This window comes from Panthera tigris, chromosome B3 (genome assembly GCF_018350195.1).
Source record: "Panthera tigris isolate Pti1 chromosome B3, P.tigris_Pti1_mat1.1, whole genome shotgun sequence".
Lineage (NCBI taxonomy): Eukaryota > Metazoa > Chordata > Mammalia > Carnivora > Felidae > Panthera > Panthera tigris.
The window spans coordinates 113071881-113095114 of record NC_056665.1 but is presented as its reverse complement, the minus strand read 5'-3'; the positions used below and the strand labels follow the sequence as shown (position 1 = coordinate 113095114).

The 23234-nt window shown below is 42.9% G+C and overlaps 1 protein-coding gene across 4 annotated transcripts in view; it reads left to right on the top strand.

Annotated features, from left to right (window-relative positions):
• Positions 1–23234, top strand: part of ZFYVE26 (zinc finger FYVE-type containing 26) — an 83840-nt gene that overhangs the window by 21304 nt on the left and 39302 nt on the right. For 3 of the 4 annotated variants that reach the window (XM_042989961.1, XM_042989960.1, XM_042989962.1), the window contains exons 13-28: positions 821–889; positions 1605–1756; positions 3865–4066; positions 5269–5532; positions 7327–7446; positions 7553–7717; positions 8287–8505; positions 9149–9251; positions 10113–10858; positions 12144–12340; positions 13763–13867; positions 17267–17389; positions 17787–17963; positions 19417–19663; positions 20431–20544; positions 22712–22875. In XM_042989961.1, the coding sequence (XP_042845895.1) occupies positions 821–889; positions 1605–1756; positions 3865–4066; positions 5269–5532; positions 7327–7446; positions 7553–7717; positions 8287–8505; positions 9149–9251; positions 10113–10858; positions 12144–12340; positions 13763–13867; positions 17267–17389; positions 17787–17963; positions 19417–19663; positions 20431–20544; positions 22712–22875 (3167 nt within the window). The remainder of the gene's footprint in view (positions 1–820; positions 890–1604; positions 1757–3864; positions 4067–5268; positions 5533–7326; positions 7447–7552; positions 7718–8286; positions 8506–9148; positions 9252–10112; positions 10859–12143; positions 12341–13762; positions 13868–17266; positions 17390–17786; positions 17964–19416; positions 19664–20430; positions 20545–22711; positions 22876–23234) is intronic. The other variant, XM_007095158.3, reaches the window with a different exon arrangement.

Sequence of the window (23234 nt, the reverse complement as noted above, 5' to 3'; positions counted from 1 at the left end):
TGCACTGAGCTCAGAAGAATGAGTAGGCTCTAGCTAAGTGGCAATGAAAAAAGTGAACATACCAAGTAGAGTGGAGGATACCATACGAGAAACCTTCAAACTTCAAGACTGAGTTGTTAAGACCCTTAAGCTGCCCATCTAATGGGTTTGAGTCAAAATAGTTTGCATCCACTTGACCCATCCAGCCCAAGAACGCACAATTTATCTTCTCTTTCCTACCACTGTCCCTTTCCAAACAGAACCAAGGAGCCTCCTATGCATGGTGCTGATAGCACCCTCCCATGACCACACTAAACAATAGCAAGCCTCCATTCACAAACCCTAGCACTTTGGAAAGCAGGTGTTGAGAAGAAGCTTTCCTCCAGGGCTTTAAATATCATGGCCTTTGGCAGACTGGGTCTTATACTTGGTTACCTACCTTTTCAAGGATACCTTTTTCTATGTCAGAAAATTTTGTGGCCCTCCTTTTCACCCTACCACTTCCTGGTATTAATAGTTGTGCTTCTATTTTCTCAGAATATTGACAGTGTTTACTAGCAGATTGGGGTTGCTGGCCCCTAGAAGTAACTTGTGGCTCTAAGACCCACAGGTTGGAAGTCACTGGTATAAGCTACAACCCATATGAACACGAGGGCCATATTAAGCCCACCCTTCACCTTTGGTCTGTATAAACTTGTGTTTGCTGTAGAAAGAGCACAGATGTAATAGTTACCCATTACCCTCTCACTCTTACTACCCAGACCTTGGCTTCAAGCTGACCTCTCACTTTCCACACTATAAGGAATTGATGGTTGATTCTCTCTCTTCCTAATACCTCTAGATGGCCGGGACAAAGGTTCCAATCCATCCCTGGAAAGTACAAGTAGTGAGCTGAGCACAAGTACTTCAGGTATGAGGGTCCCAAGCAGTTACCAACTTCAAGCGGCTTTGCCCTGATACAGAGTTGCCCTACACCATGGTGTAAAATCCTGCACTGAACAGTTCATGCCTGTGTTCAAGAAGGTTGGTTCTAAGAGATGCAAGCTTCCAGTTACAAGATGAATAAGTCCTGGGGATGTAATACACTGCACGGTATTAGAGTTACCAGTACCGTATTCTATATTTGAAGTGGCCAAAAGAGTACATGTTAAAAATTTTATCACAAGGAAAAAGTTTATAACTAGGTATAATGATGGATGTTAACTTATTTTGGTGATCATTTCACAATATATACATATATAAAGTCATTATGTTTTACACCTAAAGCTAATACAGTGTTATCTGTCAACTATATCTCAATTCATTTAAAAAAAGAAGAAGAAAAAAGTTAGTTCTGCAGAAGGCCAAACAGATTTAAGCGGGGAAGAGGGGAAAGACTGTTTTACCATCAGTTGAGTCACCCATCAGCAGAAACAGAGGTGAATAACCCAAGAATGGTCCTTAAGTCTTATATTCAAAGATGATAGCATAGGTTTGCCCTTCAATTGTGGAGAAACTAAGCCCCATTTACAGAACTTTTAGAGAAGGACCTTGAAGATATAAGAGCCTGGTGGGAAGTGTCGGCACTATAGTTTTCCCTCAATTTCTAGTGCTTCCTTGGCACCCACATTCTTGTGTCCCAACAGAAGGAAGTCTGAACACTGTGTCTGGAAGGAACGAGCTGGATGGCCGATTGCAGCCTCAGTCTCAAAGTTCAGTCATCCCCATGATGTTCTCCCCACCTGAGTCACTGCTGGCATCCTGCATCCTCCGGGGGAACTTTGCAGAAGCCCACCAGGTAAGGGGAGTACACGTGTGGCAGGTATTAGCTGCCCAGGCTATACCTCATCCTAGTAAAGAATACTAAGGCAGCCTGTAGCTGTCTGGGGCCCGTGGGGCTTCAGGTAAAGCTAGATGTGTGTGCAACCAGAGCCTCTGGGAGCACCTGTGGGGGTATCCATGTATCAAGACCCAGTGCTCACCGTTGTGGATTTCAAGATTCATCCTGGAGATTTAAGCTCTTAAATCATTGGGGTTTTCTCTTAAACAGTGTTTTAATAAGATAAAAGAAAATATTTAGCCACAATTCCATCACTTCAAAACATTTTTTTTGTTTCCTTGAACACCTTCAGTGAACACATATGTATTTTTATATAGTGAAAAATCATAATACAATTTTTTTTAATTTTTTTAATGTTTTTATTTATTTTTGACACAGAGAGAGAGAGAGAGAGATAGAGCATGAGTGGGGGAGGGGCAGAGAGAGAGGGAGACACAGAATTTGAAGCAGGCTCCAGGCTCCAAGCTGTCAGCACAGAGCCTGACGCGGGGCTCAAACTCACAGACTGCGAGATCATGACCTGAGCCGAAGTCAGATGCTCAACCGACTGAGCCACCCAGGCGCCCTACAGACAATTTTTAATAACTAGAATGCCAATTCACTATACAAGAAGTAGAGGGGGTACCAAACTAGGATGTTCATGTTATATAGGGAAAAGTACAGGTAGAGGTCAGAAAGACTCTTAACCCTGTCTGAAATTTGATATCCTCATTGGAAAATTGGAGTGAAATATACTACCTGCTTGTCCTACCTCATGGGAATGTTAAGAGGATTATGTACAAGCTGTGAGAAATGCAAGAATCCTCTACAAAAAATTGCTTAAATTTAATAGCATAACAATTTACTATTCTGGTTTTTAAAACTCTCTTGGTATATTTATCACACTTGGGCTGGTCCCTTAACACATAGTTCAGAATTTTTCTTTCACATGAGTTCAGTTGTTGAGGAATAAATTGAGGAGAAATCTAGGTGGTGGGAGAATCTTGGTTTAACTTCCTCTGATCATTTTAGATCCCATACTTGAATGATAGTGATAATTCTGACCCTCTGGGGGAGAACAGGACCCTTGCCAACCTTTCTTACACCAAATCCAGAGAGGAAATCAGCCAGGATACCCCACCTTCCCACCTCCAAGAGGCTTTACTCCTAAATGTTCTCACCTCCTCTTCCTTTCCTGGGGCCTTGACCCTCTTTTCTTTTCTTTTTTTTTTTAAATAAAATTTCTATTTTCTTAAGCTGGTTACAGAGTAAGTCATGAATATTGTAAGAAAATACCAAAAAATATTAATAGGTATTAACCCTATTGTCCAGAATTACCAATATTAAAGGTAAAGTGTATTTTTTGCCAGTATTTTTCCAAGTTATGCATGACTTTTCTATAGCCAAGATTATTGTGAATCTAAAACTTTACATAGAGCCTTTTTTATGTTTGCCTTATAACTGATTATAGTGACCTCACAGTAGTCTCATCAAGTAGCTGCATTTGACCATTCTCCTGTTACTCAACATTAGATTCTTTTCAACCATGGAATAGTTGTAATAAATAGTGACAAGATTATCACCTTTAGACATTAAGTCTTTTGAATTATTTCCTTAAGAGTTTCTGATGAAAATTACTAAGTCAAAGACTATACACATTTTTAAAACTTTATAGATTGTCAAATTGCTTTTCAAAAAAGATTGTGACAGTTCATTCTACCACCACTCCATGAGGGTTTATTTTTACAGTTTGTCATTGTGATAGAAGCAACACGGTATTAATGTTTCTTAAATTCCCTGGATTACTGGTAAGGGAAAATATTTTTCATCTATATAGGAGTCATATGTACTTTTTCTTTGAAATTATCTACATCTTTTGCCTATTTTCTACTGGGGCTCTAGTGGCTTTCTTGCTGACATTTATGAGTTATTTCTATATTTGATCCAATCTTCTAATATTCAGTTCTCTCACAAGCCTACAAAGCAGATGTCTTGGGGCCATAGTCTGATGTTGGGCAAGATCTCATATTTCTAGAGTCCCCAACTCTGCGGCACCAACACAACCCATGCTTGCTGTCCTGTGGCAGGTGGTGTTCATGTTCAACCTGAAGTCCTCGCCCAGCTCAGGGGAACTGATGTTTGTGGAGCGCTACCAGGAGGTGATCCAGGAACTGGCCCGGGTAGAGCACAAGATTGAAAACCAGAACTCAGATGGCGGGAGCAGCACCATTCGGAGAACAGGCAGCGGCCGCTCGACTCTACAAGCCATCGGCAACGCAGCAGCAGCAGGTGCCACAAGGGCGGTGAGGGCCCTGGAGGAGGGTGGGTACCAGGGGAAAAGCCACCAAATCACAGGCTCCTCATAAAGGTGAGCAGAAATCCAGAGCAGGACACTTGCCTTGAACCATAGCAGTCCTGACACACACAGAGTCGGTCTTTAGCTGTGCCCAAATTCCCTAAGCTGGGTGGTCACATACCTGCCCCTTCAGCTACTCCGTTAAGCTCCTCCTGTGGGATTTAAATGGAAGAGTGTGAACGCCATTTCCCCCATGTGTTTTTGATGGCCGCTACCTTGGGCTCAGGGCAATGGTTAGGAATTTGTTTCCTTCCTATCTAGTTATTCAGAGAGAAAGCGTGTTACTTTACTTTTCCATAAAGCAAAGAAGCTGTGTATCATGCCAACAGCCTGGGCTTCACAGGCCTCAATGCCCAGCATTGGCAGCAGTGCAGAAGCTCATCCTTTCGATATTTCTTGAGGGCAGAACCCTGCCCCACATTTCCATGCCTCTTCCTGACCTAGGTTCCACATATCAAGTACCATCACACATTGCTGCTCTACATTCTCCCAGAAATTCTCTGTACCTAGTCAAAAGAATGTATGCACATCCTTTTTGTTTTTAATATAAATGGGCTTTTAAGAATAGGTACTGTTTTCTACCTTTTGGGTTTTTTTTTTTTTTTAGCAATGCATTTTAGAGATCTTTTCTGATTAGCACACACAGAGTCACCTCGTTACTTCTCAGCTCCCTTCTTAACTCCCATTGGGAAGAAGCCCCCAATCATCTCTACCATTTTGAGTTTCTCTGGGTCTTCCTTTATGTAACATTGTTTTCATGCCATAAGACCAGGCTGTAATGATGGTACTAATAAAAGATAATGCCATGCAGAAGGATCTCAAACATTTTTTTTTTAATTTTAAGTTTATTTATTTTGAAAGAGCAGAGGAGGGGCAGAGAGAGAGGGAGAGACAGGGGGAGAGAGCGAATCCCAGGCAGGCTCCGTGCTGTCAGCGTGGAGCCCAGTGTGCAGGGCTTAAACTCACGAACTGTGAGATCATGACCTGAACTGAAACCAAGAGTTGGACACCTAACCGACTGAGCCACCCATGCACCCCTCAAACATTTTTTTTTTAAATAACTACTTTTCAAAATACAAGTGGTAGTGAGAATCATCTTAACCTCTTGCTTTTTACTCCACTGCTGGGTGTCCAGGAATGGTATTTTACTCCATCTCTGATGTGACTGACAAGCTACTCAGCACCGCTGGAGAACCCATCCCCACCCTCCAGGAGGACTTTTGGATAAGCAACACCCTGCTGGAGCCCACTGCTCCCCTGAGAGAGGTTCTGGAAGACCTCAGTCCCCCTGCCATGGCTGCATTTGACCTAGCTTGCTCTCAGTGCCAGCTCTGGAAAACCTGCAAGCAGCTCTTAGAAACAGCTGAACGACGTCTAAACATTAGCCTCGAGAGCCGGGGTGAGTGTGCTTCTTTAGCTGTATTCCTTAATTCTCAAATGGGGGGATGGGTTTCTGAGATGCTTGATAAATTGGATTAGAAGAAAATGCTTTTTGGGGTAGGAGAGATAGGGAAAAAGGATTATTAGTTAATTTCCTCATGTCCAATTTAGTGGCTTAAATATAGTCTGAGAGTTTTGTCTTCTTAATAGACTTGGCAGTCTGCAGTAATTTAGGGAAATTCTTTTCTGGTTTATAGATAAATTCAAGGAAGAAATATATATTCAAAAATGATATAAGTGGAATTTGTGCCTTCAGACTGCATGCCTCCTGAAGAATGAACCCCACTTAATCTAAAACCTAGAACAGTCTTGAGTTCGTAAACCAGGTGAAAGGGAATATTTCATGGATCACAGTTAGAGGGAGGATTGTACCTTGGTTAACAATGTCCCAGAACGTGTATATTGAATTCTTGGAGGAATTTGGTATATGAACGTAGAGGAATGTGAAGAATTAGGCAAAGTTCCACTCTCCACCCATCCGTGATACACCAAACGTTGGACAAAGCACCTCTCTCTCAGTAGTAAGGAGAGATGAAAGGTGAATAGGTCATGATATAAGAGCCACTCCTAGGTTCAGTGATTCATTAGGAGAAGTTAAAAAACTCAGCATGTAGTCATACTCTTGGCTAAGATTTATTGCAACAAAAAGATATGCAGCAAAATCAGCAAAGGGAAAAGGCTCACGGGATAAAGTCCGGGGGAAGCCAGGCATAGCTTCCAGGAGTCTTCTCCCTGTGGACTCACACAGGATGTACTTAATTCCTCTAGCAATGAGCTGTGACAAGTGTATCCAAGGAAGCTCAGAGACTCAATGCCCAACATTTTGTTGTGTTTTGTTTTGTTTGGGGGGGGGGGGGGCGCATCTCTGCCCCACGTGTACCAAAATTCTAGATTCTCAAAAGGAAACAGGTGTTCAGCATAAACCACATTGTACAGTGTAGGCACAGCTGGCCACTCTTATCATCTAGGGCAAGCTCTATATCAGTGTCAGAAACCATTATTTAGTCAAGTTTGTAGATGCCAGCCAGTGGCAACCTTGCAGGCAGGCCTTTCTAAGGATAGCAGCCCCAGGCCTGCTGTGGTACCTCTTTTCTGCATGCCTCTACAAATCCTTTCTGAGCTGTTGTTAAAATGTCCTTTAATGTTCACATAGACCTTCTAAGAAAGTATACTGTGGCATGTGCAATGCTGTTCTTATTGAACAATTTCCCTCCCCTTTTTCTAGTACTCATTCAAAAATGAAAGGAGATATTATCCAAACTGTTAATAGCTGAAATGGTTTCATGTCAATCAATAGTATCTAGTCTTATTTCCAGATTATCCAAAGTGTAGGGGGTATGAGAGATACAAGGAATAATCTCTGTCCATTAAGTTGTTTATAGTCTAGTCAGGGTGTCAAGATGCCCCTTTAGGCAAAGAGAGAAGACAGATGTGATCCCAGCTCAAGTTCTCAGCTGAGGACTGTACCAAGGCAAATCCACACAAGTGTTTGGCTTGGGACAGCAGTTCCATAGAGTGCCAGAGACCGTGTGCCCGCTGCTGTTTGCAGCTGAGGCATCAGGCTGGAGGTAACCCTGGAACCTCAGACATTGAATAAACCAGGTAAGCTGGCTGTCACCAAAATGGCACAGCATATATTTCCTCTTTAATGTTGGGGAAGACAAAACTGTACAAGTAAGTACAAGACTGAGTTATCCGTCTCTGAAAGTGCCTTATTTTTTCTGCATTCCCTCTTCCTTCAATCCATTTCCAGGTCGGCGGCTAGACCAGGTACTCCTCAATGCTGATGGCATTCGAGGTTTTCCTGTTGTTCTTCAGCAAATCAGTAAGATTCTCAATTATCCACTTACATCAGCCGGACAAACTAAATCGGGTGAGCTGCTTTTCTCCCGTTTTTTTGTTTGTTTGTTTTGTTTTCTCCTAAACTTGGAGCATTAGGTCAGCATCAGCGTTCACTTTTTCTCATTTGCTTTCCACAGAGAGTGTAGAAGAAAAAGGAGGGGGCCCTCCGCGGTGCAGCATAGCTGAGCTGCTTCAGATGTGTTGGCCCAGCCTAACCGAGGACTGTGTCGCCGGCCACACCACCCTGTCCCAGCAGCTGGAACAAGTCCTCCAGGCGCTGAGAGAGGCTCTACAGCTGCCAGGTACAGCCCGACTGCGACTGCGCAGCAGCAGATGAGGGCTGAGCTGGGGAGAGGGGATAGCCGAGAGTGAAGGAACACTTTGGGGCAGAGGCTTAGGACTCTGGAACTGGGCTCATGAAGCCCCTTCTTAGCCAGGGCATGTCTCACAGCTAATTCCACCTGTTTTCCCAGCCCCTCAAGTGAAGGGATGCTTAATGCTCCCTTAGCTGATACATTTTTCTCGTTCTTTTTTTTTTTTTTTTTTTTGACTTAAACATTTTTCTCATTCTTAATGAGAAATACACCCAGAAGGTACTCAGTAAATATTTATCAACCTTCCCTAAAGGATTGCTGTGCTCTTCATCAAGCCATTCCACCCCAGAGACACTGGGGTGAAAACAGGACTATCCACCCTGATTTCTGCAAACTCAAAGCTCTTACTGGCTGAGAATCACTCGTAAGGGCAACCAATTTAGGACTTTATAGCTGCCTTGTAAGCATAGCACCCAAGCTATAGGATGCCCCATTGACCCAGAGCTGGAAGCAGAGACTAAGGCCTCCATCCCTTCTCTTGCCATAACTCCTCCCAGAGCCCAGGAGTACTCCACTCTCCTCACTGGTGGAGCAGGCGGCCCAGAAAGCTCCAGAGGCAGAGGCCCACCCTGTGCACATCCAGACTCAGCTCCTCCAGAAGAATTTGGGCAGACAGACCCCAGCAGGCAGCAGACAGACTGACTACCTAGGCACCTTCTTCAGTTACTGCAGCACCATGGCCGCGGTTCTCCTTCGGAGTTTGAGTTCTGAGCCCGGTAAGTAGCAAGAAAGAGGAAAGGGAGTTGTGACTGGCCTGCAAGTGTTTAGGGTAGGGAAGAGGAAAGGTGCTCAATTAAGAGGTTCTGGGTACAGCAGTAGCCAAGAACGCTAGATTTATAGGGTCCCCTCTTATTCATCCCTGTGTTTTATTCATCCCTGCTTGCTCACTGTTGGGTACAGCTGTACAGCACATGGGAGTACCGAATAAATTTTGACTGCATTAATGGCAAAAACACCTCTCTCAGACCATTGTGGATTTGAGGACCCAGAGACGAGTCATGTCTATGATCTGAGGGCCAGGTTCTTGCTTGAGTCCACAGAGAGAGTACTGCGTGCACTTCAGTCCTATTTAAGAGAGCAGGATGAGCTATTTGGGGCCAAACCTACCCACTAAAGTTTGTCTGTGGTTGGAAGTCTTTAGAGCAGTGGTAAGGTGTCAATTTGTGGTCAGCGTCATGTTGAGAATACCCTTTACGTAGAAAGTATCAAGTATTTTCTGACTATAGTCAGAAAGTATTACTGACTACATCAGTATAGTCTTCATTTTGATACTGCACTTCTTTATTAATTCTGGGAAACAGGGCTCTGAGCTATTGCAGTCATTGGTGAAAACCAAGGTCACTTTGTTTCTCTTTGCAGATCACATGGAAGTCAAGGTAGGAAATCCATTTGTTCTCCTGCAACAGAGCTCTTCCCAACTTGTGTCACACCTCCTGCTTGAGCGACAAGTTCCCCCAGACAGGTAGGAGCTACTCTGTGGGAGTTAAGCATGGATGGGCCTTCCTAATGGTTTAAGGAGTGCTCAGTGGGGTGGTGCTTGAATTCAGTACAGAGAGTAGGGATTTCTTCCAGATTTTTCCCTTAATTTGCACTTACTCTTACACAGCTACATTAAAGTTCAATTTCAGTTGTTTCTCTCTCACCACCTCTCGCAACATTTATGTTGCAAGCATAAAATTAAGGGGTGAGTCTTCATTCATGAATAGACAAAAATCCAAAAATTTGATAGCTCATGAGTTGACTACACCATAGGAAAACAAGCATTCTTATGGATTGCTGGTGGGATATAAATTGGTACAGCCCCTGTGGGAAGACAGTTTGTCTATATTTATTACAAAAAACAAATTTATATATCCTTTGATCTAGCAATCACATTGGGGAATTTATCCTGTGGCTTTACTGACATGTGAAAAATGGTGTTTATCCAAAGTCATTTTATTACAGCCTTATATGTAGTAGCAACAGATCAGAAAAATCCACTGTCCACTAATAAAAGACTGGTTAAATTATGGTTCCACCTATAATGGAATATTGTATAGCTGTAAATAGGAATGAGGTGGTCTCTCTGTAGAGGGATGTGGACAGTTCTCCCAGATATGTTATCAAACGAAAAAGCAAGGGCAGAGCAGTGGCTCTAATAGGCTACCTTTTGTCTGGGGTGGGGGGGGGGGGGGGGTGGGGGGGAGGCAGGGGGGAGAAGGAGAGAGTAAGAATAACAAAGAGCCTGCATTTACGTTTGATTGTATAACATAAAAAAATTCTGAACTTGGGTGATATACCTGTGTACTCAGGTCTTACATGCCGTCTGCTTCTCTCCGTCCAGGCTGGCAGTCCTTCTGGCCCGAGAGGGGCTCAACCTGAGTGTGCCGAAGGTCATTGTTAACTGCTGCTGTGAGCATCTTGCCCTTTGCTCTTCCCAGCAAAGTCAGCAGACATCATCCCTTGTGACCCAGCTGGGCATCATGGTCCAGCTGCACACCTCCCACTGCCTGGATGACCTCCCACTTTCTACACTGAGCTCCCCGAAGCCAACTGGGAATCCCACATTGGAGAGAAAGCCCCGCTCCTCCCCAAGGGATTCATCACTCCCAGCCCTTACCTCTTCTGCCTTGGCCTTCCTTAAGTCCCGCTCAAAGCTGCTGGCCATAGTGGCCTGTCTAGGAGCTTCCCAGGGGTCAAAGCTCACCAAGCCCAGCTTGTCATGGAAGGAGCTTCGTGGCCGCAGGGAAGTGCCTCTGAGCACAGAGCAGGTAGCCCAGGAGTGTGAACGCCTCCTGGAACAGTTCCCTATGCTTCAGGCCTCCCTCATGGCTGCCTGGGAGCCCCTACGACGGTCCACTGAGCAGGGGCAGAGCCTGGCAGTGAGTCTCTGTGGTCGGGCCAGTCTGTCTACCGTCCTCCTGGGCCTGCACTCTCCCAGTGCTCTAGACGTGCTTACTGAGGCCTTCAAGGAAGCCCTGGTGGCCAGAGATTGGCCCCAAGCGCTTCAGCTCACAGAAGTGTACGGGCGAGATGTGGATGACTTGAGCAACATAAAGGATGCGATCCTGAGCTGTGCCGCGGCATGTGGTGAGCAGAAAGCTATGCCTCCCCCTTCGCTGGTGGTAATAACATTGAGCATTCAGTGAGTGTATCATTGCATTGGATCTTCATAGTAACTCTAGAGAATGGTGCCACTGTATCTCATGATACCAAGAGGAGACTGAGGCTCAGAAGGTAGAAAACTTGCCCAGGATAGGAGCAGAGCTTAGAACCCCACTCCATCTACCTTTAGAATGGGCACTCATAACCAACTTTCTCAACACTGCATATCACAATCCCTGGAAAATTCTATAAATTACATATATCTGAGCACAACCCCCAGAAGCCCAGGATGGGATTCAAACAAGTGTTTACTTTAAAACAGGGATCAGCAAACTTTTTCTGTAAAGGGCTTTGTAGGCCATACAGTCTTGGTTGCAGCGACTGGACTCTGCCATTATAGCATGAAAGCAGCCATACGTGATACGTAAACAAATTACCATAAGTACATTCTACTAAAATTTTATTCATAAAAACGGACTGTGGGGGCGCCTGGTTGGCTTAGTCAGTGGTACATATATATAAAAGCTCCCAAGGAACTTTTAAGGGCTTTGAGAGCAATGACCTAGACACTCCACTGGTGGAGCAAGTGTTGGGCATGCTGTAGGGAATGGCTTCTCAATCCAGGGCTTGACTGCCCTGCAGAAAGGAGAAAATCCTTCCTAGAGAAGGTGGAGAAATCCCCTGATGGGCTGTGCAGCCTTAATTGCTTAGAAATTAATTGTTTTCAGATCTGTGAAATGGGTGTGGGAAAGATCTACTAAGTAATAATGATAGAGGGTATGGAGGGAGTGAAACTAGTTTACCTGAAATAACTTTCAAGCAGTTATATATTTGAATTTCACAGAGTGGAAATTGCAGGGAAAACCAGAGGTTCCACCTACAAGCCGAGTCTGAAATGGTGCTATCTGTGCAGCCTGCCAAAATATGGAGATGTCTCTGTATTTCAAAATATGTCTGCTCTTCTATCTTTTATTCCTTCCTCCTTCCTCTCTTCCTTTTTCTTCCTTTCTCCTTCTCTCTCTCTCTCTGTTCAGAAAATCTCATGACTGTGTTAAGTTAGCATAAAGAGAAACATAAGGGTATATGGCATTTCTGCTTGTTACATAATGGTTCCAAGTATAAACATTAATTAAGGTCAGATGGGTCTCAAGGATCCTCCAAGCTCCTGTTTTATGAAATTGAGCAAAGCCCTTTTCTTAAGAAGTAAACTGGATTCTTGAGCTCTTCCAGTGCCAGACTTAATATCTTTGGGTATCTTTTCACCTTATAGACAAAGACGGTTGGCAGTTCCTGTTTCCTGTGAAGGACGCATCGCTGAGAAGTCGGCTAACCCTACAGTTTATGGACAGGTGGCCCCTGGAGTGGTGCCTGGAGATCCTGGCATACTGCATCTCAGACACAACTGTCCAAGATGGACTAAAGTGTGAGCTACAGAGAAAGCTAGCAGAGCTGCGGGTGTATCAGAAGGTATGGGTCCCCACATCGAGAGGAAGGAAATAGGCTTCCCACTATATTACCAGCTCCAGCCTATTTTCATGTGATGGTGGATTTTAAGACACAGACGATCTGGGCCTGGCTTTTGTTCTGTATCTGGCTTCTGTTTTTAGGTAAACAATGAGGAGACCGTATATCTATTTCCTTTTATAATTTTAAATATGAATGCATCAAACAAGGATAATAATAACAGTCCACAAAGCCTCTTTCACATGTGTATTTGAGTTTTGTGCATGTTTTATGTCTGTTATGTCTTCTTTGTTGTTGTTCAAGCGTTTTTATAGAGCTTAATCTCAATTATATCTTTTTTAAAGATTGTTTTAAATTTCAGCTAAATTTCCATAATTTGGCTATTGTTGAGAGTGGTAGCAACATGGATGGAACTGGAGAGTGTGATGCTAAGTGAAATAAGCCATACAGAGAAAGACAGATACCATATGGTTTCACTCTTATGTGGATCCTGAGAAACATAACAGAAACCCATGGGGGAGGGGAAGGAAAAAAAAAAAAAAAAGAGGTTAGAGTGGGAGAGAGCCAAAGCATTAGAGACTGTTAAAAACTGAGAACAAACTGAGGGTTGATGGGGGGTGGGAGGGAGGGCAGGGTGGGTGATGGGTATTGAGGAGGGCACCTTTTGGGATGAGCACTGGGTGTTGTATGGAAACCAATTTGACAGTAAATTTCATATATTAAAAAATAAAAAAAATAAAAAAATAAATAAATAAATAAATTTCAGCTAAATTTCAACAGCCATTTTGAAAGGCTGCATGAAAGTGATAGTTTCCAAATGAACGATTATTTGCAGATGAGTGTTATATTCAAGATCAAGAGGCCCAAGGAGACAGATTTAGGTGATATGGCTACATAGCAAGTATAAAATCTGTGCTGATTTTTCCATGTGTACTTGCAACCAGAGTCCAGAGCCCCATCAGAGAAAGTGAAAATGGCAGGTGAAAGAGATTTTCTTTCCACTCTTCCTCAGCACTTCTCATGCAGAGCTTAAATGCTGCATGAAAGACGATCCCACGGAACATTCAAGCTGGGAGAATATCTTGGGTAGAGTTTTGAGATGGAGGAGCATGGGACAAATGACCCCAGAAGGCTGCACAAGTGGTGAAACACAGAAGCCTCTGATTGCCCTGTTAAGTTAAAGGCTCCAATCCTGACCTCCCTGCCCAGCCTTTGCTCCCTGAGTATGCTTCCCAGATACATTCACTCACTTTTCCAAACAGTCTTTGCCTCATTTGCTTTAATTTCTCCTCTCTCCTGGAAAGTTTTGACAGCCTGACTTTGGGACACAAACTTAGGGGTGGCCCATCCCTGGAAACTCCAGTGACTTGTTTGTGGAAGGGGAAGCTGCAGTGTGGTTTGAGAGTTCTTTCTATTTCCCCTTAGATTCTAGGTTTGCAAGCTACCGTGGTATGGTGTGACTGGCAGACCCTGAGGAACTGTTGCATTGAGGACCCATCAACTGTCATGAACATGATTCTAGAAGCAAAGGTACTATTTTCCTGAGTGGCATTTCCCTTTCTCCTCTTCTCAGAGTTGAAACTCCTTACCTGGTTGTGTAGACCCCTTTCCATGTGTCAATGTCCACATTTTCTTTTTTTTTTTTTCCCCATTTTTTTTTTTAGATTTATTACGTAATTATATATTTTTTTATTTTTTATCTTGGTAATCTACATCCAAGTTAGTTAACATATAATGCAATAATGATTTACCCATTTAGCCCATCCCCCTCCCACAACCCCTCCAGTAACCCTCTGTCTGTTCTCCATACTTGAGAGTCTCTTATGTTTTGTCCCCCTCTCTGTTTTTGTATTATTTTTGCTTCCTTTCCCTTGTGTTCATCTGTTCCCTGTCTTAAAGTCCTCATATGAATTAAATCATATGTTATTTGTCTTTCTCTGACTAATTTCGCTTAGCATAAAACCCTCTAGTTCCATCCACGTAGTCAGTCGCAAATGGCAAGATTTCATTCTCTTTTGATTGTCGAGTAATACTCCATTGTACCCCATCTTCTTTATCCATTCATCCATCGATGGACATTTGGGCTCTTTCCATACTTTGGCTGTTGTTGATAGTGCTGCTATAAACATGGGGGTGCATGTGTCCCTTCGAAACAGCACACCTGTATCCCTTGGATAAATACCTAGTAGTGCACTTGCTGGGTTGTAGGGTAGTTCTATGTTTAATTTTTTGAGGAATCTCCATACTGTTTTCCAGAGTGGCTGCACCAATTTGCAATCCTACCAGCAGTGCAAAAGAGATCCTCTTTCTCTGCATCCTCCCCAACATCTGTTGTTGCCTGAGTTGTTAATGTTAGCCATTCTGACAGGTGTGAGGTGGTTATCTTATTGTGGTTTTGATTTGTATTTCCCTGATGATGAGCGATGTTGAGCATTTTTTCACATGTTGGCTGGCTATCTGGATGTCTTCTTTGGAGAAGTGTCTATCCATGTCTTTTGCCCATTTCTTCACTGGATTATTTGTTTTTTGGGTGTCGAGTTTGATAAGTTCTTTATAGATTCTGGATACTAACCCTTTATCTGATATATCGTTTGCAAATATCTTCTCCCATTCCATCGGTTGCCTTTTAGTTTTGCTGATTGTTTCCTTCGCTGTGCAGAAGCTTCTTATTTTGATAAGGTCCCAGTAGTATTTTTGTTTTTGTTTCCCTTGCCTCTGGAGACGTGTTGAGTAAGAAGTTGCTGCGGGCAAGATCAAAGAGGTTTTTGCCTGCTTTCTCCTCAGGGATTTTGATGGCTTCCTGTCTTACATTTAGGTCTTTCATCCATTTTGAATTTATTTTTTTGCAGGTTCATTTTTGTGCATGTTGCTGTCCAGTTTTCCCATCACCACTTGCTGAAGAGACTGTCTTTATTCCATTGGTTATTCTTTCCTGCTTTGTCAAAGATTAGTTGGCCATACGTTTGTGGGTCCATTTCTGGGTTCTCTATTCCATTGATCTGAGTGTCTGTTTTTGTGCCAGTACTATACTGTCTCGATGATTACAGCTTTTTAATAAGCTTGAAGTCCGGGATTGTGATGCCTCCTGCTTTGGTTTTCTTTTTCAAGATTGCTTTGGCTATTCGCGGTTTTTTCTGGTTCCATACAAATTTTAAGATTGTTTGTTCTAGCTCTATGAAGAATCCTGGTGTTATTTTGATAGCGATTGCAATGTCCACATTTTCTTGGTAACTACATCACATTCTTTTCTCTTTTTGTGTGTGAAATTTACCAACGTACAGAAAAGTGTAGAGAATAATACAATTGATGCTTTTATACTGTCACCCCACACTGTACACCCTAAGTACAGAATGTAGCGCTAGTGGTGAAGTTGCTGAATTGTCAGGCATGAGCATCCTCACCTTTACCGAGATGTTAGAAATTGCTTTTCAGACCAGTTGTCCACTTGCAGTTCCTATTGCTCCACATTCTTACAGCATTCAGTATTGTCCAGCTTTTCCCTTTGTGCCGATAAGATGAGATCTCTTTACTGTTGGAATTTACGTTTCCATGGTTACTAATGACCTTGAATATCTTTTCAAATGTTTATTGAACATTTGAGTGCTAAATAGAATTTCATTTTTTAAGGAGCTAAATATACCATAGTTCAAAATGTGAATGTACTCATTCAGATGTTCATTCATTCATTGAGGAAACTTTTATTACTCCTCTGTAATTTGCCACTCTACTTCGTGGTGGTGAGACAAGACAGTTAAGCTTAGCCCTTGACCTTGTGCAGCTCACATTTGGGGAAGGGTGGTGATGTGAGGCACATCCCTAGATGACTGCGATGTATCAAGTGACAGATTGTGGAGGGAGCACAGGCAGGGCACCTAATGGGGCCTGAGAAACCAAGAAGCACTCCAAATGAGGTGGCAGAGTTGTGGGGAGGACGTTCCAGATGGCATCACATTAAAATACTCGGACGTTCTCTGAAACTTTAATCCAACGTTCACAAATTGGGAGTGGGGGCTAGCAAATGGGGACACAGATGGAATCCAATGCCCAGCATGTTTGTTTGGCCTATGCAGTATTGATCTGCCAAATTTTAATTTTTCATATTGTGATCTCTTCCCGACATTTTGAAATATGGAAAAAATTTTTTTTAATTTTTTAATGTTTATTTATTTTTGAGAGACAGAGACAGAGCGCAAGTGGAGAAGGGGCAGAGAGAGGGAGACACAGAATCCGAAGCAGGCTGTAGCTCTGAGCTGTCAGCACAGAGCCCAACATGGGACTCGAACCCATGAACTGCAAGATCATAATCTGAGCCGAAGTCAGACGCTCAACTGAGCCACCCAGGCGCCCCTTGAAATATGGAAATTTTTTGATTGAAGAAAATTTTTTTTAATTTTTGAAGTCTGGCAACACTGGGCCTTGCATATATGGTAACAGTCAGAGCTGAGTAGACACTGTCTCCTTTGTGTTTTATTTTGTTCTTTTGTTTATGTATTTTAATTCAAATATAATTAATATATAGTGTTATATTAGTTTCAGCATACAATGTAGTAATTCAGCAATTCCATACATTACTCGGCACTGTCTACTTTGGACAGTCTTCTCAGTATTCCCCATTTCCTTACTATCTCCCCAGGGTTGACACCTAATGTCAGTCACTGGATGTCATCTTTTTCTTTTTTATACTAGATCACAGAACAAAGTGATATTAATCATCAGCCTACTTCGATCGTTTTCATGACTCCCTTGCCACTGTAGTCCCTTGAGTTTATGAACCCGCTTTAATCCAATAATGAACTTCCCATCAACACTTACCAGACTTTCCTGGGGACTCCAGCAGACTCAAGACTGCTGAGAAAAATCTGGCAAAAGCTGGATGTGTGACAAGGCCGGTGATTTAAAGAGATTCAAGCCGTGTGTGTTTCCTTCCAGGAGTATGGACTGTGTGAAGAGTGGGGCTGCCTCTACCCCATTCCAAGAGAGCATTTAATCAGCCTACATCAAAAGCATCTTCTCCACCTTCTAGAAAAAGGAGATCATGAGAAGGCTCTGCAAGTAAGCCTCCATCATTTGCCATTTTTCTTTTGGGATAAGACAAAAAGTTTAGTCAATTCAGATGACTTTGTTCATGCTGAATCCCATGCAAAGCATTTGCAGTCTCATTTCTGCCCCTTCATGTCCTTAAGGAGTCCTTTGTGTCCTCAAGATGATTGTAGTCATCTTCAGCAGAAGGTGCGTAGCCTTGCCTTTTATACCAAATGGTCAGCTGAGTCCAGGATTCTGCTAAACTCTGGTCAAAGCCATCATTTGTGAAGCTACAGAGATGGCAGAAAAAAAGTACAGAGAAGGGATTAATCCAAAATGAATAAACCTAAGTGTTCATTCTCAAAACAGGGCTGGACTGAGTTCTTTATGGTCCTCACCTTTCTCCTCTACGCTTCTCCTACAACAGCTCCTACGAAGAATTCCTGACCCCACCATGTGCCTTGAGGTCACAGAGCAATCCCTTGACCAGCACCCTAGCTTAGCCGCTTCTCACTTCCTGGCCAACTACCTCACCACCCACTTCTACGGAGAACTGTCTGCTGTCCGACACCGTGAAATCCAGGCGCTATACATAGGATCCAAGGTCAGGAAGAAAATGGGGTGGTGGGAAGCCATCCCTGGGGGAGAGACTGCCGGCCTAGTTCCCACTTCAGAACTTATGCTTTCAATGGCTCTTCTCCCAGGCACCTGCCATTCTTGGTCTGTGCTGTATAAAACCTTTACCCTAACAGCCCACCATATCCTAGTTGAGTCCCTTAGGAGTAGTCATTCTCATCTTGCCTTGTCTCCAAAGTGAATTCTGGGTGGTCCTCCTGACTTTTCATGGTTTCCCTGGTGTCTGCTGTATCAGTGCTTCCCAATGCTGACTATATGGTAGAATCACTTGGACTTAGAGAAAAAAAAAAAAAAATCATTGACCTTTACCCCAGATCAATTAAAACTGAATCTCTTGGGACAGGGCTTAGCTATCTTCCAAAGGGATTCTCATGTGAGGATTTCAAACCACTGCTTGATAACCTAGTCTGGGCTAAAGAAAAAAGAGTTAGCTGTCTAGGTAATGAGGCCTTTATGTTTGATGTGTAACCTTAGAGACACTAACAGAAGAAATTATAAACTAGAAAAAGTAATCTACTGAAGGAGGGTCTGGGGAGAAATGGACCCATCTGACACTGTTCTAATGATTCCAATTGGCAGTCATATCTACCATGCCGTGAGTATGGACCTCACCCCACAAGTACAAGTGCCGTGAATATGACCACTGCTCACTTGCTAAGAGTTCAACTACATAAAATGTTCCTAAGGAAAATGCACTCTTTTTTTTTTTTTAATGCACTGTACCTAAATGGGTGAATGAATCCTTGAAAATTGGCAATGAGCAGACCCAGTGAACATATTTCATATCTAGTGATAACAACGTCTAGGAGTTTAGAGACATAATTTACCTATAGGACCCTAGAGGTGCTTAACTTAGGCAGCCTCCTGTTGCTCATTCTACCAATGCCTCATTCTACTATTATATTGCTCATTCTACTAATGCCTTGAATAGACAGAATGTTGGCTTTAAGGATCAGGCAGAGCTCAACTATGCCTAGAGGTGCCACCTGTGGGCCAAATCCAGTTCTCAGCCTACTTTTGTAAATCAGGTTTTGATGGAACACAGTCCATACATTCCTTTATGTATGGATTATGGCTGTTGTCACGCTATATTGGCAGAGTTGAGTAGTTGCCACAGAGACTTTATGGCCCATAAAGCCTAAAATACATACTATCTGACCCCTTACAGAGAAAGTTAGCCAACCCCTCATCTAGGTAAAGGTACTTAAAGTACTTCTTGATTGCCACCTGAAAGATTTAAATAGAGGAGCTCAGCCTTGCTTCCTGAAAGACTGCTAGCCAAGTCTAATAGTTGGCCATGTACCTTTGGTCCCTGATCCTCTGTCCGCCCCCCCACCCCCTGCCCGCAATAAGAACCTTGACTTTCTTCTGAAATGCTAGTGTACTGTTTTCTTTATTGTGTGAATCTATCCTACAAACAGGTTCTACTGACCTTACCTGAGCCACACCGGGCCAACTACTCCCATTTGTCTTCAAACCCCCTCCTCATGCTGGAACAGCTACTCATGAACATGAAAGTGGACTGGGCCACTGTGGCTGTGCAGACTCTGCAGCAGCTGCTAACAGGGCAGGACATTGGCTTTACCATGGATGAGGTTGACTCACTGCTTTCCAGATATGCAGGAAAAGCCTTGGATTTCCCATACTCTCTGAGGGAGAAACGATCAGGTAACTGCCAACATACTAATGGGGGCTCCACCTGGAGGAAGACACACCATACTGCATCCTTAGTTTTAATTTCTCTTCTTCTGTTGAGTTGATCAAGAGTGAAAGGAATACATGTCAGGAGAGAGAGCTCTTTGTTATATAGGAGAGCTCTTGGCCCTGGAGGAAGTAGCAGGCTAACCAAAATTAAGGGATGGTAGATCAGAACTGTGTAGACAATAAAGGTTTGGGAAACAAAACATGCTGGGAGTGGTCTCTGTCTGGCCTCAGTGCAGTGGACTCTAAAGTACCGTCATTCTGTATTGATGGTATGCTTTATTCCCAGGGTCACCTCAGATACCACTACTATGCGAGCTGAGCCTCTTCTAGAATGAGTAAAATGGAATGTCAGCTGATGTTCCCAGACAGCTTTTTTTTTCCTTACTCACTACCCTCCAGGGCTATCATTTAATTGTCTTCTGTTTCCCTCTGGGCATTTATATATATATATATATATGTATACATAATACATATGTATATGTATTATATATATATTAAAAAAAAAAAAAAAATATATATATATATATATATATATATATATAAAATAAAATCCTAGCAGCTGCTTCCTTATCTCCTTTGCTTTTTGAGGAGTTTAAGAAGCATGAAAGTACCTCTGGCATACTTTTTGTACCTAGTAGAATCATGTGATAACATTCAGCAAACAACAAGGCTTTAAATTAAATGCCTAGCATGGTGAGGAAAGATGCTTATGGTAGAATGTATCTTGTCAGCATTTTCCCTCTCTACAGATTCTGTGATTCATCTCCAGGAAGTCGGGCAGGCTTCAGACCTTGAGACCTTGTCTAGATCTCCATCAGCAGAGTTCTCTTCTGCTGCTGCTCCTGGTAAGAACAGGTTCTGAGAGTTACCCATTGGTTAGTTCAATCTTGCCTTATTTCCAATTCTTTTGCTTCTTTTTTCATTTCCAGTTACAACATTCTTTTTTTTTTTTTTTAAGTTCATTTATTTATTGGGCGGGGGTGTGGAAAGGCAGAGAGAGAGGAAGAGAGAGAATCCCAAGCTGGCCCTACACTATGAGCACACAGCCCAATGTGGGGCTCGATCTCACAAACCACGGGATCATGACCTGAGCCAAAATCAAGAGCCTGACGCTCAACCAACTGAGCCACCCAGGTGCCCCCTTCAGTTACAACATTCTTATTCATTGTTTTCCTGCGTCCATTCCAGCTATATCCCAGAGAATTTAACAGTTGATTTTTTTTACTTACAGTAGTATTTCTAGAAGATCTCTGCAAACCCTGAATTAGCAAATACTAGACCATTGCTCCTAGGGAAAGTGTATGTATGTGTGTGTGTGTCACTTAGATTATAATCTTAAATTGAAAACCATTCATCCTAGTAGATTTTATTTTCTTTATTTTACCAAAGAGAAAAAGAGGTCTAGAAGTGTTAGACTGACTCACCTGAGGCAAGCCCACTAATGAGTGCCTAATGAGTGTTTGGGATTCAGACCCTGTCCCACTAGCCCAAGAGCCAGAGATTCTGGCACTACACCACACTGTCCCCTACCATCTCCGTCCTCTGGTCACCTCTGTATGAGAGCTGAAATAAGAAAGCAGAATGTCACCTTGTTCAACCTCTGATGGAAACCGGCATGTCAGGTGACTCACATCATTCGCCACTCTGCCCGTGTCTACAAAGGCACTGCAAATACTGATTTTGAGGTTACAGATAAATTTTGGTGACTGGAAAAATGCACAAATACAGACTTCACTAATGGGGATGATAGACTGTATTTAGTCCTATGCTGCAGTTTGTCATTTATGTCTCCTACACAGGATGCAGTCTCCTTGAAGGCCTCAACCATGTCTGATGACCCCTTTTCACCACGCCTCCTTTCCCACAGTTTCTGGCCCCTTGCTCAATGGCCTGCCCTCCTCAGAAGAAGCTCAGCAAGTGTTTGTTTTGCCAACCATTAAGGGAGTGGGATTCCAGGGAGAGATTTTTGGGCACTGCCGAGAGTCACTGTATTTTTCAGTTCTCTTTTTCCGTGACCTGCCAACATTGCTCTGCTAGGGACAAGAAGTTTCCTTGAATACCATAGAGCAAAGACTGTGGCATTTCATGGCCATACTTTAAAAATTAGCCATGCTGTACAGTAACCAGCAGACCTGAGGGAAGGGCGCAGACTTATAGTTTTATGAACAGCCTCATGCATCTGCATATGGCAGCCTGAGCAGCTTTGGTTTACCTTTTTTTTTAGTTTTTTATTGTGGACATTTTCCAAAACTCTAAAGTAGAATAATGTAATGAAGTCTCACATACCTATGGCCCAACTACAATAATTATCATCTCATGATGGCCACTCTTGTTCCATTATACACTTGACCCTCTACTGGATTATTTTGAAGCAGATCCTAGATATCATATGATTATGTTTATGAATATATCAGTATATGTCTCTAAAAGGTAAGGATATTTATAAAGCAAAACCATAAGATCATTATCATGCCTAAAAACAAATTAATGATTTCTTGTTATCATTTCCCCAGTTGTCTCATTAATGTTTTTTTTAGAATTGATTTTTCTAGAATTAAGATCTAAATAATGTCCATATATGGTATTTAGCTAAAATACCTCTTAAATCTCTTTTCATCAATTGGTTTCCCTGCCTCTTTTTTATTTGTGGAGGAAACTAGGTCATTTGTCCTGTAGAGCTTCTCACATGTTAGATTTTGCTGATTGCCACCCTGCAGTCTGGGTCTCCGTCCCCTGTATTTCCAGTACACTTGTAGGTAGATATAGAAGCTTGATTTCATTTAGGCTTAATATTTTCTGATAAGTGTATTTGATAGGTATTTGTATGCCTGCCATCAGGAGACACTCAATGCCTGGTATCTCTCTATGACACAGTCAGCCACTGATGACCATTGGCTGGATATATAACTTCAGTAGGGGTTTGAAACATGGAGAAATTCTAATTTTCTAATTCCTCCTTCCTTTATTAGCTGGACTATTGATCGCCTTTTACTCTTTCGTTCTGACTCCCAGGTGTCTCCACTGTACGTTCCCCCAGTCCAAGGGAGAGGAGCTTCCCAGAGAATCAGCCCCCCCCAGAGTTTGTCCCCCCAGCAACACCCCCTGGCAGGCATCAGTGGGTGCCCGACGAGAGTGCAAGCGTCTGCATGGTCTGCTGCAGGGAGCGCTTCACCATGGTAAGCAGTGTTGGTCTCCAGCTTTACCAGCAGGGGAACTGAAAGGAAACCACCAGTTTGTGAGCCTGGAGTTTATAGTCACCTCCTGTCCCTAAGAGGATATTGGTATTTTTAATTTTTTTTAATGTTTTTATTATTTTAATTTTTGAGGGGGAGAGAGAGAGAGAGAGACAGAGTGCAAGCAGGGGAGGGGTAGAGAGAGAGGGAAACAGAGAATCTGAAGCAGGCTCCAGGCTCAAGCTGTCAGCACAGAGCCCGACCCAGGACTCCAACCCCTGAACCATGAGATTATGACCTGAGCCAAAGTCGGACATGTAACTGACCGAGCCACCCAGGTGCCCCTTGATATTGGTATTTTT